At 45.5% G+C, this 14,125-nt stretch overlaps 1 protein-coding gene and 1 long non-coding RNA gene across 2 annotated transcripts; one reads left to right on the forward strand and one right to left on the reverse strand.

Moving 5' to 3' along the window:
• Positions 1–418: 418 nt before the first annotated feature.
• LOC140651485 (uncharacterized) lies at positions 419–6,870 on the reverse strand. Its single transcript, XR_012042396.1, has 4 exons — positions 6,628–6,870; positions 6,436–6,515; positions 2,315–2,434; positions 419–862 (listed from the first exon to the last, which is right to left on the reverse strand). It is a non-coding gene; the product is annotated as an uncharacterized lncRNA (long non-coding RNA).
• Positions 6,866–9,355, forward strand: LOC140651482 (small ribosomal subunit protein uS12). Its single transcript, XM_072860959.1, has 4 exons — positions 6,866–7,024; positions 7,546–7,705; positions 8,608–8,728; positions 9,161–9,355. The coding sequence occupies exons 1-4, from the start codon at positions 7,021–7,023 to the stop codon at positions 9,305–9,307; spliced, it is 432 nt and encodes a 143-aa protein (XP_072717060.1). The 5' UTR covers positions 6,866–7,020; the 3' UTR covers positions 9,308–9,355.
• The last annotated feature ends 4,770 nt before the right edge of the window (positions 9,356–14,125 follow it).

Below are 14,125 nucleotides of genomic sequence, written 5' to 3' on the forward strand. Positions count from 1 at the left end.
CTGATAGAGTCCCTCCCAATCTTTCCTGTAGGCCCCCTTTAAGAGCTGGAAGGTCGCTATAAGATCTCCCCAGAGCCTTTTCTTCTCTGGGCTAAACAACCCCAACTCTCTCAGCCTTTCTTCATAGGAGAGGTGTTCCAGCCCTCTGATCATTTTCGTGGCTCTCCTCTGGACCCGCTCAAGCAGGTCCATGTCCTTCTTATGCTGGGGGCCCAATCTATACTAGACTGCAAAATGCTGCTACACTTCTAATTGGGTTTTCCCTTTCCCACCTCAAATTTTCTCCCTTTCTACCTGTGAAAAAGTTAGCATATTTGTCAGAGTCCAATACTCTCTGACCAGGTTCTTTTAGATATTCCACACGAGGAGGGTTTAATGTTTAATATCAAATTTACTTATTTGAAGATATTTGGTGATACATGGGATTTTGATTTAGAAGAGTGATACAGCAACATACTGAAATTACAACACAAGCATAATATAGCAATTGCAATATGCAGTTGAATCATAATACAAGTGATTCTCATTACCAGTCTCTATATGCTCACTGTCATGACACTGGGCGTCCCCAGTCACCAGGAAGGAATATGTGGGTTGAAGCCAGCTCAATCCCGTTGCTCTCTTCAAAGTTTGTTTTATTAGTTGTCCAGTTTTTATACTTTATGTTGGGCTGAGCTGTAGTCAATCAGATTCAGTGTTATACAGGTATACGCGGAAGGTCGGTCTGATCTAAATTTTTAGATGTCAGAAGTATACTAGAGCTGGCGGAAGGCCGGGACTTACGTAAAGTTGATAATGGGGATTCAGACCGGGATGTGGAACGTCTAATCAAAAATTATTGTCCTTGGGAGTGAAACGCATCCTGGAGAAATATGTAAGCCAAGTAAGATGTTTTGGGAACAATCTGAAGCTGCTAGCAGAAGTGTGATAAGAAGCACCCTCACGTGAACTATCCTCATTATAATACTAAAAGTCACACCCCTTGAGCTGGAGACCCTGGCCCAAGCAGAGACCCCTCACCTCTGGGCATGCGTAGAATATTAAAGTAGTAAGACAAGAAAATGTAGACCAATAGAAAACTGCTTTGCGTAATTACTTATGCATATGTATAACTAGACTGTATAAATACTGCACCTGTATGAACGAGCAGTGTGCTAGCTTTGTGGAGCTACCACCTAGCACCCGGTCTTGCGCAAAACTTGAAATAAACTGATATGTCGGCTCTGTGTGCGTATTGGGTGTTGCACACCGGGCAACGAACTCCGTTTGTGAGACGACAGAGCCACTTATACGCTTCCCCCCATTCTGGTCTGTCTGGCTCAGGAAGACATTACTCCCTACTAATTATCTCAGGGAACCTGATGACTCACTGGTACAGCTGTATATCTAAAACAAAGGTTAGCCTCCAGTCCCCTTTGTGCTGAGATAAATTCAGCTTTCTTTACAATACTTGGCAGTCATCCTTTACATTCTTCCCTGAGCTCATTATTTTTTCCCTTCTCCTCTGAGCCTTCTTCCATTGTGGGGGTGTGTTGGTCAGTCACAATGTTATAAATAGCTAAGCAAATTTTAGGATCTCCTAGTTCACTCCCCTAGGTCTCTCTGTTTTCCCATGTAGCTAATGATTAATTCCACCAGAAAGAAGTTAGATCCTCCTTTCCTCTGTTCTCCATAGTCCATGAGCCAGTCCTTGAGGAAGGATTCGCTTTGCCTCTGCAGCAATGTGAAGGGTAGACTGGAGCATGCCAAATCCTATGACCTACATGCTTTTTCCCCACATTGCTCACTAACTGCAGCCTGAGTTCAAAGTGTCTACACTGGACTGGATATTTGCTGGTAGATCAAGTGCCATTTTAGCACTCCAGCCTGCTCATGTCCAGTCTGGCCACATTCATGAACAGAGCTATGGACCTATGATCGAATTTGGAAGGAACTCTGGGACTCTGGCTGAAATGAGCTCTTTGTACAGGCCTTCAGTGTGGACAGCTTACTCTTGAAAGGAAGCCTGGACCAGTGCTTAGCTGACATTTGTACCCATACTACACCCTTCTCCACTTAAATATTCGCACAGGAGATAGTCCCAGTCTGCTCCTGCAAACAGCTATGTATATAAATATATACACATAGCTATGTATATACGTACACCCCCCCACACACAAACATTCCTTTCTTGCTTGGCAGCTAATGGCAGGTACCTGCTGATGTGATGACAGAAGTCAGCCCTACTTCACTGACCAAGAGCTCCTGTCTATTGCATTCCAGATGCAAGATTAAGATAGGGTCTTTAGTATTTTAACTATCAAAAAGGACTTACCATCTTAATAATTTCTCTTTGAATGATAGAGTATTCACTAATCTCTCAACAGCTTGACTTCAATAGTACTGCTTCTATCCAATTTAAGGAGGAATCTGGATACTTATGTGAGAATCCCAGCTTGAAAAATGAGATGAGGAGGGTAGTGATAAACAAGTACTGGTTAAAAACAATCTCTAAATTTTCTGTGAAGTACCAGAAATGTATGATGCTAAATTTAGAATAATTACACCAGTAAAGACACACAGCTCAGCTAAGTGTTAGAAGAAAATATATCACGCTGGATCCAACAGCCTGAGAGAGGCGAGGCTGCTGCCACTCCATGTCCCCATGTCCAACCAGTAGTGAGGCTGGAGATGTATTCCCAGCAGGCACATGCACACAGAACACACTACATATATACGTATATATGTATATACGCGTATACATGGCCAGCCACACAGATCACAGACAGACACTCAGACCATTCACATGAACACGGACAGCACCAACAACCTCATCCTGCTCCCCTCTCTGTCTGAGCAGGATGGAAGTCCACTACTGAGAATATATATACACACATGTGTTGCAAATTAAGTTTAGTTAACTGAATTCTTTTAACTGTATTCTTTTGTCTGAATAGTTTTGCTTAGCATGAGTAGCTAAAGTTGCTGAAGCCTTAGGCCGCAAGCTGCGAACTTTCACCTAGAAAAGTTGAACTTATCTTGAACTGTTGCTTAGTTATGTGAAGGAAGGCCCTGAGACCAATGCAAACTGGAAAATAAGAAGGCCACGATTGTCAGCAGAAGTTGCAACCCGTCCAGATAAGAACAGCCAATGGCCCGTCTGGAGTCAGAGAAAGAATCCAATAAGGAACAAGAAGACTCCAAACCAGAAATTGCCATTGGACCAAGAGGCGCGTGCAAGGCGCGTGAAGAGCGCGTGAAGAACAGGTGCATAGATTGTAAGGGTATAAATACCCAGGGATTTCTTTGTTCTGGGTCCCTCTCCAGAGGCACCCAGCTCGAGCTGCTCCTATTGCTGTACCACTCAATTACATTATTTATTTTTTTTCCTGGGATCAGACATCTGAGACTCTGCTGCGGGAAACCTAGGGCAAAGAAATTTCTTTAACATATGTACAAGGTGGATCCCTCCAGCAACTGGTCTCAGACACTCAGTCTGCCCAGTAGCTTCCCCTGGATCCCAGTCTCCCTAGTTGCTGGCACCTGGACATAAGAGCCCCTAAGGCCGCAGCCCTACTCCAGTGGCTGGTACAGACAATAGGGGTTTTTTTGTTTTTAAATGTACAGACTTGATTATTCTATCCAGACTGAATGTAAAAAAGAAAAGCAGCCCTGCCGCTTTTGAAAAAACACAATGTGTTTTCTTTTCCTTTTTGAAAACACACAAAATATGTGTTTTCTATTTAATCTGTAAACATAGGTTGCTTTAATAAATATACATTTGGATCTAATTACTGCCCCTTCACAGTAATCCCAAAAAGGGAAATGAATGTTTTTTCTTTTAGGGAATGGATTCCTTGATGAGGCAGCTGTGCCTGTTCAGTTGGCATCTGCAGAATGCTAGAGTTTGGCAGTATTGACGAAAAGTAGCTTTCAAAATTAATAAATCGTTGTTTCTGTGGCAGAATTTTACCCTGGTCTAGACCCACTAAAAGATTTAGGGGAAATGTAGGTATTTAAGTCCAACATCGCAGTAAGAAATCCTTGCTTAGTGTCGTGGTTTAACCCCAGCCAGCAACTAAGCACCACACAGCTGCTCGCTCACTTCCCCCAAGCAGGATGGGGGAGAGAATCAGAAGGGTAAAAGTGAGAAAACTCGTGGGTTGAGATAAAGACAGTTTCATAGGGAAAGCAAAAGCTGCGCATGCAAGCAAAGCAAAATAAGGAATTCGTTCACTCCTTCCCATGGGCAGGCAGGTGTTCAGCCATCTCCAGGAAAGCAGGACTCCATCACGCGTAATGGTTACTTGGGAAGACAAAACGCCATCACTCCGAATGTCCCCCCCTTCCTTCTCCTTCCCCCAGCTTTATATTGCTGAGCGTGACGTCATATGTTGTGGAATAGCCCTTTGTTCAGTTGGGGTCAGCTGTCCCGGCTGCGTCCCCTCCCAACTTCTTGTGCACCCCCAGCCTACTCACTGGTGGGGTGGTGCGAGAAGCAGAAAAGGCCTTGACTCTGTGTAAGCACTGCTCAGCAATAACTAAAACATCCCTGTGTTATCAACACTGTTTTCAGCACAAATCCAAAACACAGCCCCATACTAGCTACTATGAAGAAAATTAACTCTATCCCAGACAAAACCAGCACACTCAGTTACCATCTAAACTCCTTGGGTATCTTCCTAGTTCATTCTAAATATACCATTCCTGAGTTTTCTGCTTTTTCTCGTGTTGTGAACAGCTTGGCACATGTCTGCTGCACAAATCTGATGAAGATGTAGAACTTCCTGGAGAAGAGAAGGCTCCGGGGAGACCTTATTGCAGCCTTTCAATATATAAACGGGGCTTATAGGAAAGATGGAGAGAGACTTTTTACCAGGGCCTGTACTGACAGTACAAGGGGCAACGGTTTAAACTGAAAGAGGGTAGATTTAGATTGGACATTAGGAAGAAATTTTTTACAATAAGGGTGGTGAGACACTGGAACAGGTTGCCCAGAGAAGTTGTGGATGCCCCGTTGTCCTGGTTTTGGCTGGGATAGAGTTAATTTTCTTCCTAGTAGCTGGTATAGTGCTGTGGTTTGGATTTAGTATGAGAATAATGTTGAGAACACACTGATGGTTTAGTTGTTGCTAAGTAATGCTTACACTGGTCAAAGACTTTTCAGCTTCCCATGCTCTGCCAGGTGCACAAGAAGCTGGGAGGGGGCACAGCCAAGACAGTCGATACAAACTGGCCAAAGGGCTATTCCATACCATATGGCGTCATGCTCAGTATAGAAACTGGGGGGAGTTGGCCAGGGGGACAGTGATCGCTGCTCGGGGACTGGCTGGGCATCGGTTGGCGGGTGGTGAGCGGTTGCATCACTTGTTTGGTTGGTTTTTTTCCCCCTGGGTTTTGTTCCTCTCTCTCTCTCTCTCTCTCTTGTTATTTTTGTTTTCTTTACATTATTATTATTATTGTTGTTGTTGTTGTTGTTATTTCAATTATTAAACTGTTCTTATCTCAGCCCACGAGTTTTCTTACTTGTGCTTTTCCGATTCTCTCCCCCCTCCCAGTGGGATGGGGGAGGGTGAGCGAGCGGCTGCGTGGTGCTTAGTTGCCGACTGGGGCTAAACCACGACACCCATCATTGGAAGTGTTCAATGTCAGGTTGGACCGGGCTTTGAGCAACCTGATCTAGGGAAAGATGTCCCTGCCCATGGCAGGGGGGTTGGACTAGATGATCTTTGAAGGTCCCTTCCAACCCAAACCATTCTATGATTCTGTTATTCTAATTTAGGGATTTCCCTCCATACTTAATTTAATGAGCTCTAAGAGGGCAGAAATAAGGGGCCTTTCAGGCTCCAGTTGAGGCCATTCCATTAAAAATCATAGTGATGTCACCATGCCCTCCAAACCAATGAACAGTATTACACATGCACCTCTTTCCTCAGGTTAATAGGGTCAAAACCCCTTCATTTTTAAGACTTCCATGCCTAAAACTGTTCCAATTGCTAGACTGATAGTGTGTGGGAGTTGTTCTCCATTTCTCTTAACTATGGAAAATATTGCAAGCATCCATCATGCTACAGAAAATACAAGGGGAGCATGAGTAGCATTTGGTTACGGTAATCTAGACTTCTGGTTCCTTTTACAAGTTACAATTTTTGTATCTCTGTGTCACTGGATAAAGGAGCAATCCACGTTGAACAGGAAAACTAAACCCAGGTTCCTAATTCCTGGGCTAATGCTAATAAGCAGGAGGCTTTTACACTAAAACAAACACCTCACCCCTGCCGTGTTACCAGTTTCACGAAAGAACAAACAAGAGTTTCATAAAGTCAGGATCTAGTTCCCTAATGTGGGGGACAATTATGATGACTTCAGATGTGCTTGACAAGAGGTAGGAAAGAGAAGTTCAATTCTTGCACTGCTTCTACAGACAAGCTTGCGTACTTCATTCTACTCTCTCACCTCAGCAAGGAAGATGACATTTTATATTCAGTGCTTTCACCAGCTTCCCGCCCTAACGAGGTCTGTAATTCCCAAAGAAACTAGATTAAAGAAAGAAAAAAAAAAAGACAAGTCACTACTGGTATCGAGATGTCATCACCTGCTTTTAAACTGCAAGAGGGAAAGAAATTCTCTGCTGCTGTGGGCGCTCACCTCACACCATTGAGGAACGACGGCCCCCGCGCCGCTGGGTAATGGCTGCCGTTACACAACAGCACAGGCTGTGTGCCCAGCCAAGGACTGCGGGGTGTGCTGCTAAAATTAGAAGTGACAGTAGAGCTACTTATCCCCTCTTCCCGCCTCGGTGTGCAGGGTTATGGGGTGATTTGGTTCTGCAGCTGCACGGGGACGCCCCCTGGGCGGGCCCGTAACAGCCCCTTCCTCGGAGGAGCCTCATGCGAGTGGTGGTGACCGGTGCTGGTCCCGGATGGGAGTTTCCAGTCAGGCGCGACATGGTCACCCCAACGCGGGTCCTTGCGGCCGCAGCTAACCGGCGCGGCGCACGAGGGGCCTCTCTTTTTTCGGCTTGGCAGGCGTGGTGGCAGGATGGGTGAGTGTTGTAGCGGCGACCTTGGAGGGGATGGGGGAGAGGTAGAGACGGAGACGTAGCGACGACCTTGGGGGGTATGGGGGGAGGGAGAAGGAGAAGAGCGCGAGAGTGAGTGAGCGCGAGAGTCGTAGCGGCGACCTTGGGGGGACTGGGGGGGGGAGTGGGGGAAGTGTTGTGTGTGTGTGCGTGTGCGCGCGCGCGGAGAGGCGGCCCAGAGCGCTCCCCCTCACTGTCCCGCGAGCCTCCTCCACTGGCTCTGGGCCCTCGCGACGTCCTTAGGCTTCGGTGTTAGCAGCGCCTCCGTTAGCCTTTCTTCCCTACTCCCCCTTGCTGCCTGTTGGTAGTGATATTGTCAGTCCCTGTTGTGGCCCCCTCCCCCCCCCCCCACACACACACACAGGCGAGGAGGTCTGCGGTCTCGCGTGCCCCGTGGCCGTTGGGTTGCTTCCCGAGGCCCGCAAGGGGCGGTGACGGCAGGAGCTGCTCGGTGACCTCCAGCTCTCTCTGCCGGTGTTTTCTAGGGAAGTGCCGTGGGCTCCGTACCGCTCGGAAACTCCGCAGCCACCGCCGCGATCAGAAGTGGCACGACAAACAGTATAAGAAGGCCCACTTGGGCACTGCGCTGAAGGCCAACCCCTTCGGCGGCGCTTCTCACGCCAAGGGAATTGTTCTGGAAAAAGTGTGGGTAAAGCTCCCCGGAGCGTGCCTTTACGGCCTCGCGGGCGGTGGGGGTAGTTTGCCGTGGGATGGGGACAACTTGTGCTTGTGCCGGGTTAGGGGTTTGCGAGAGCATGGTCTCAGCAGTGAGCTAAGTCGTGGCACAAGCACCTGGTGCTTGTGTCTGACTCACAGCCACCTAATGTGCAGGGTAGGATATTCTGGGTTGTAGTCCTTGGAGTCACCAGGAAAATTCCTGGTAATTTGGGACCTTTGAAAGATCCCATATGTGACTTTAAAGAAGAAACCCCTCTAAGTTGTTTCTTCTAAATATGTTAGAGTTTTTCTACCTGAAGTATGACAAATTTTTATTATTTTGTAGCTTCTATGTACTAGATTGAAAACAGTTGGGTTTTTTAGGTGACAGTGCTGCAAGGTATTTGTTCTCATACACTCAAGTGTTGGTTTTGAAATTGTGTATAACTTTTAGAAGAGGAAGAATTTTACTTAACATTTAAGTTTAGTTTGGGGTGGGTGGGTTTCAGTGTGTGTGCTTTGTTTGATGCAGTCAGCAAGTATCAAAGATTCTATCTACTTGTGTTCTGGCTTTTTGTTAGTAACTTACAAGTTTTGTTAGGATACTCTCAGGACTCCAAGGTGTTTCTTTTTCTTTTCCAAATTTTTAATTACTGAGTTAGTATTTGTCTCTGGAAGGCTTGCTTTCGATTTTTACTCTGTTTAGGAACTAATTAAGTCTTTGGATATTGCATAGCTCTAAGTAGATCACTAATAGTTTCTGCTTTTGAAATATGCATGTGACTTATGGTTAGTACAAAATAACATAGTGATTCATGGTATTGTAATGAATATCTGCTAATTTATCAAACAGATTTTTGCTAATATATTTTCATGCACTTCTGTTTTAGTGGAGTAGAAGCTAAGCAGCCTAACTCTGCCATCAGGAAATGTGTCAGAGTCCAGCTGATCAAGAATGGCAAAAAAATAACAGCTTTTGTTCCCAATGATGGTTGCCTGAACTTCATTGAGGTGAATAATTTTCAAGAAACAACCTATAGGAAGCTGTGTATGAAAGTAAAGAAGCACATAATTGACAGAATCAGGTGATGGCTAGGCAAGGGTTCATGGCATTCTGAACCCTGTATATCTTAATGCTGTATCTGCAGAAGCAGATGAGAAATGCCAGAGGTGGTTTTGTACTTTTCACTTGCTAAGGTAAGCTGGTCCTCAGCAGTACTCCTGCAAGCTAAATGACACCTCGGCTTATGTTTCCCTTCTCCAAAATACTGAAGGGGATAATCCATAATTCATGTATATCTATCAATAGACTTCAGTATTTACTGTCTTTCCACCCTTTCCTTAGAAAGTCTGTGATGTGGCTCAAATTTAATGTAAACTAGTTTAGAATTATGTACAGGTTTAATGATTATAGCTCTGTATTTGCACTGTCTTTCATTCTAGGAAAATGATGAAGTTCTGGTTGCTGGTTTTGGTCGGAAGGGTCATGCTGTTGGTGACATTCCTGGAGTTCGCTTCAAGGTTGTCAAAGTAGCCAATGTTTCTCTGTTGGCCTTATACAAGGGCAAGAAGGAGAGACCAAGATCATAAATTGATGTGCCAAGAATATAAATAAAATTTGTAATTGGAAAAACTCTTCTACTTGGTATGTAAGGCTTATGATGTGGGGTTTTGTTGTTGTGGTGGTGTCTTTTGGTGGTGTGTGTGTGTTTGGTTTTTTTAATGTGCTATTGTAGTCAATCAGGAGCTGGTGGAACACGCTGATGTTTTGGCTGTTGCTAAGCGGTGTTCACTGGTCAAGGACTTTTCAGCTTCCCCTGCTCTGCCAGGTGCACAAGAAGCTGGGAGGGGGCACAGCCAGGACAGCTGACCCCAACTGGCCAAAGGGCTATTCCATACCATATGGCGTCATGCTCAGTATAGAAACTGGGGGCAGTTGGCCGGGGGTAGCGATCGCTGCTCGGGGACTGGCTGGGCGTCGTGCGGGGGGTGGTGAGCGGTTGTATCACTGGTTTTGTGTGTGGTCCGTCCCCCCCGTCCCCCCCCCGGGTTTTGTTCCTCTCTCGCTCTCTTGTTGTTTTCCTTCTCATTACAATTTTGTTGTTGTTGTTGTTGTTCCAATTATTAAACTGTTCTTATCTCAACCCACGAGTTTTCTTACTTTTGCTCTTCTGATTCTCTCCCCCATCCCACCGCAGGGGGAGGGTGAGCGAGCGGCTGTGTGGTACTTAATTGCCGACTGGGGCTAAACCACAACAGTCATCAGGAGTAGTCAGCATGGCTTCACCAAGGGAAGTCATGCTTGACTAACCTGATAACCTTCTGTGGTGAAAAGATGAGGGGAGAGCAGTGGATATTGTCTACTAGACTTCAGGAAGGCTTTTGACACTCTCCCATAAGATCCTCATAGAGAAGCTGATGAAGTACGGGCTGTGGAGACAGTGAGGTGGATTGAAAACTGGCTGAATGGCCGGGCCCAGAGGGTGGTGATCAGTGGCACGAAGTCTAGTTGGAGGCCAGTAACTAGCAGTGTACCTCAGACATCAATACTAGGTCCAGTCCTGTTCAATGTCTTCGCTAATGATCTGGATGATGGAGTGCACCCTCAGCAAGTTTTCAGATGACACAAAAGTGGGAGCAGTGGCTGATAGGCCAGAGGGTCGTGCTGCCATCCAGAGGGACCTTGACAGGCTGGAGAAATGGGCTGACGGGAACCTCATGAAGTTCAACAAGGGGAAGTGCAAAGTCCTGCACCTGGGGGAGGAACAACCCCAGGCACCAATATATGCTGGGGGCAACCCAGCTGGAAAGCAGCTTTGCAGAAATGGACCTGGGGCTCCTGGTGGACACCAAGTTGAACATGAGCCAGCAGCGTGCCCTTGTAGCAAAGGTGGCTAATGGTATCCTGGGCTGCATCAGGAGGAGTGTTGCCAGCAGGTCGAGGGAGGTGATGCTTCCCTTCTACTCAGCACTGGTGAGGCTACACCTGGAGTACTGCGTCCAGTTTTGGACTGCCCCGTGCAAGAGAGACATGGAGGTACTGGAGAGAGTCCAACGAAGAGCCACTAAGATGATTAAGGGACTGGAGCATCTCTCCTATGAGGAAAGGCTGAGAGAGTTGGGACTGTTCAGCCTGGAGAAGACATGGCTCAGGGGGGATCGTCAAGGTATATAAATACCTGAAGGGAGGGTCCAAAGATGATGGAGCCAGGCTCTTTTCTGTGGTGCCCAGTGACAGGACCAGAGGCAATGGATGCAAACTGAAACACAGGAGGTTTTGCCTGAACATCAGGAAACACTTTTTGACTGAGGGTGACCAAGCACTGGCACAGGTTGCCCATAGAGACTGTGGAGTCTCCCTCCTTGGAGATATTCAAAAGCTGTCTGGACGTGGTCCTGGGCAACCGGCTCTAGGTGGCCCTGCTTGAGCAGGGGAGTTGGACAAGATGACTTCCGGAGGTCCCTTCCAACCTCAACCATTCTGCGATATGTCTTGTTTTCTCTTATTTGTTGTTCTCCCAGTCCTGCTGTCATCTGTCAAGTTCACCAGTAACGGTTTTATGTTTTTTCCCTGGATCGTTCATAAAATATTATATAGTAGGTCAATAACTAATTGCAGTAAAAGCACATCTACTTGGTTTTGGTTGTCTGTTTACAATTACCCTTAGAAATCTGTTGTTTAATGTATGACGTGTATGGGTTATTTTCATGTTATGTTGTGTGGTTGCAAGTGAAATATGTAGAAGAATATGATTACATCAGTTATTAGAATGGATTAATTATTTTGTATAAGTATTTGAAAATAATTTTTTTCTGTTGACCTAAAGATTTTGTGAATTTATGATTAATTCAACAAAGAGTTTAGGTTCTTGCAAATTTTTAAAAGCCAAAATGTTTAATCAAAATTTTTATACTGGAACATTTCAACTATGTGTCAAAACAATACTTTGATACCAAAATGTGATTTTAAAAAAAAGGTTAAAACTTCTCAAAGCATAACGGAACATGTATTTTACTGGATGAAATATGATCCAAAATAGTTTTTGGTTTTTTTTTTTTTTTTACTTGGGTTAAAAAAATCCTGGCTCCTGCACTTTTGTCAGGCAGAATTTGTTTATCAACCTTCACAGTTTTATAAGGGGCGGAAGGCTGATGGCTGATACTGTAGAAACTTAGAAAACTATGATAAAGTGTTGTCCAAAGCTAACTACGAGGCAAAAACATCAGGACTTTAGTTGAAAGATACCTGAGTAAACAAAATATAACAAAATAATATAACATGGCCAAGAGGAGTCAATAGAAAGGTAAAAGATAGATAATCACAATCGACTACCTCATCAAGCTCCGACCATTATCCTGGCAAGCAGCTACGTCGTATAATCCTGATGATTCATTTATCACATGCCAATTTAAAACTTCCTAATTTCTGCCCTTCATTGCTTTTGTTGGAAGGAACCTTGCTGCTCTGGTGTGTAAAAGCCATCAAATTTGAAGTCCAATACTATTCATAGATAGTTTATACACTTTTGTTGCTATGCCAATACTGTAATTTAATTTAATAATTATTCTTCCTCCCTGAGGTTTACCCACTGGTGTATTTTAAGAGATCAGTCATATTCCCTCTTGATGGTGACTTGGATATACTAAACAAGCTGTGGTGGGTTAACCTTGGCTGGCTGCCAGACCCCTACCCAGCTGCTCTCTCAGGAGGACAGGGGGAGAAAATAAGATGGAAAAGCTCATGGGCTGAGATAAAGACAGGGAGATTGCTTACCGATTACAGTCACAGGCCAAAAAGACTCGACTGGGGGAAGATTAATTTAATTTATTGCCAAATAAAAATAGAATAGGACAGTGAGAAACAAAGACAAAACTCAAAACACCTTCCCTCCACCCCCACCTTCTTCCCAGGCTCGACACTCCTTCATTCCTGACTCTTCTACCTCCTCCACCCTGCCGAGCGGTGCAGGGGGGATGGAGAACGGGGAGCTGTGGTCAGTTCGTAACAGTTTGTCTCTGCCAATCCTTCCTCCTCACGCTTTTCCCCTGCTGGAGCAGGGGTGAAGGCAGTGGTCCATCCTGGAAGACAGATGTATGTCTGATAACACTTCACAGGTGGCTTTCAATACAATAAGCAACTCTTTAGACTTGCCTGTAAAGGTATGTCATGTAGATGCTCACATGCGCAAGAACTGCGCCACCAAAGAACATCAAAACAATGAACAGGTAGATCAGGCTGCCAGAATTTAAGTGGCTTAGGTGGATCTGGACTGGGAGTGAAGGGGGAGCTATTCATAGCTCAGTGGGCCCATGAAACATCGGGACATCTAGGGAGAGATGCAACGTACAGGTGGGCTCACGATCGAGGGATGGATCTGACCATTGAGGCCATCACACAGGTAACACAAGAATGTGAAACATGAGCCATAATCAAGCAAGCCAGATGAATAAAGTCTACCTGGAACAGCGGGCGGTGGCTGGGATATCAATATGGTGAGGCCTGGAAGATCGATTATTTTGGATCACTGCCACGAACCCGCCAAGGCAAGCGCTACATGCTTAGCATGATGGAAGTGACTACCATCTGGCTGTAAACCACTACCCTGTAAACCATTCCACAACCCAAAACACCATCTTGGGCTTTGAAAGGCAATTCTGTGGCAACATGGAACCCTAGAAAGAATTGAGTCAAAGGGACTCATTTCTGAAATAACCGTATAGACTCCTGGGCCAAGGATCATGGCATTGATTAGGTGTATCACATCCTCTGTCACCCATAAGCCTCTGGAAAGACTGAACGATATAGTGGACCGTTAAAGACTATACTGAAAGCGATGGGCACTGGGGCATGGAAGCACTTGGATGTAAATTTAGCAGAAACCACTTGGCTGGTTAACACCAGAGGGTCTGCTAACTGACCTGGTCCTGCCCAAACAAAGCCCCTACATACTGTAGAAGGAGGTAAGGTCCCCATAGCGCATGTAGGAAATTGGCTGGGCAAGACCGCATGGGTTGCTCCTCCCTCTGGAAAAGACAAACCCATTTGTGGGATTGCTTTCTCTCAAGGGCCCAGGTACACTTGGTGGGTAACGCAGGAGGATGGGGAAATCCAGCGTGTACCTCAAGGAGATTTAACCCTGTGGGAAAATAACACATAATTTCAGTTGGATGTTGTAAGAAGTTGTGATGGGTTGACCCTGGCTGGACGCCAGGTGCCCACCAAGCCGCTCTATCACTCTCCCTCCTCAACTGGACAGGGGAGAGAAAATATAACGAAAGGCTCGTGGGTCAAGATAAGGACAGGGAGATCACTCAGCAATTACCGTCACGGGCAAAACAGACTTGACTTGGGGAAAATTAATTTAATTTATTGCCAATCAAATCAGAGTAGGGTAATGAGAAATAAAA

Source organism: Ciconia boyciana, chromosome 4 (assembly GCF_034638445.1).
Source record: "Ciconia boyciana chromosome 4, ASM3463844v1, whole genome shotgun sequence".
NCBI lineage: Eukaryota > Metazoa > Chordata > Aves > Ciconiiformes > Ciconiidae > Ciconia > Ciconia boyciana.

Coding starts and splice junctions, on each gene's coding strand:
- LOC140651482 (XM_072860959.1), top strand. Junction 7,706..8,607: donor GGAATTGTTCTGGAAAAAGT/GTGGGTAAAGCT, acceptor CTTCTGTTTTAG/TGGAGTAGAAGCTAAGCAGC. Junction 8,729..9,160: donor GTTGCCTGAACTTCATTGAG/GTGAATAATTTT, acceptor CTTTCATTCTAG/GAAAATGATGAAGTTCTGGT.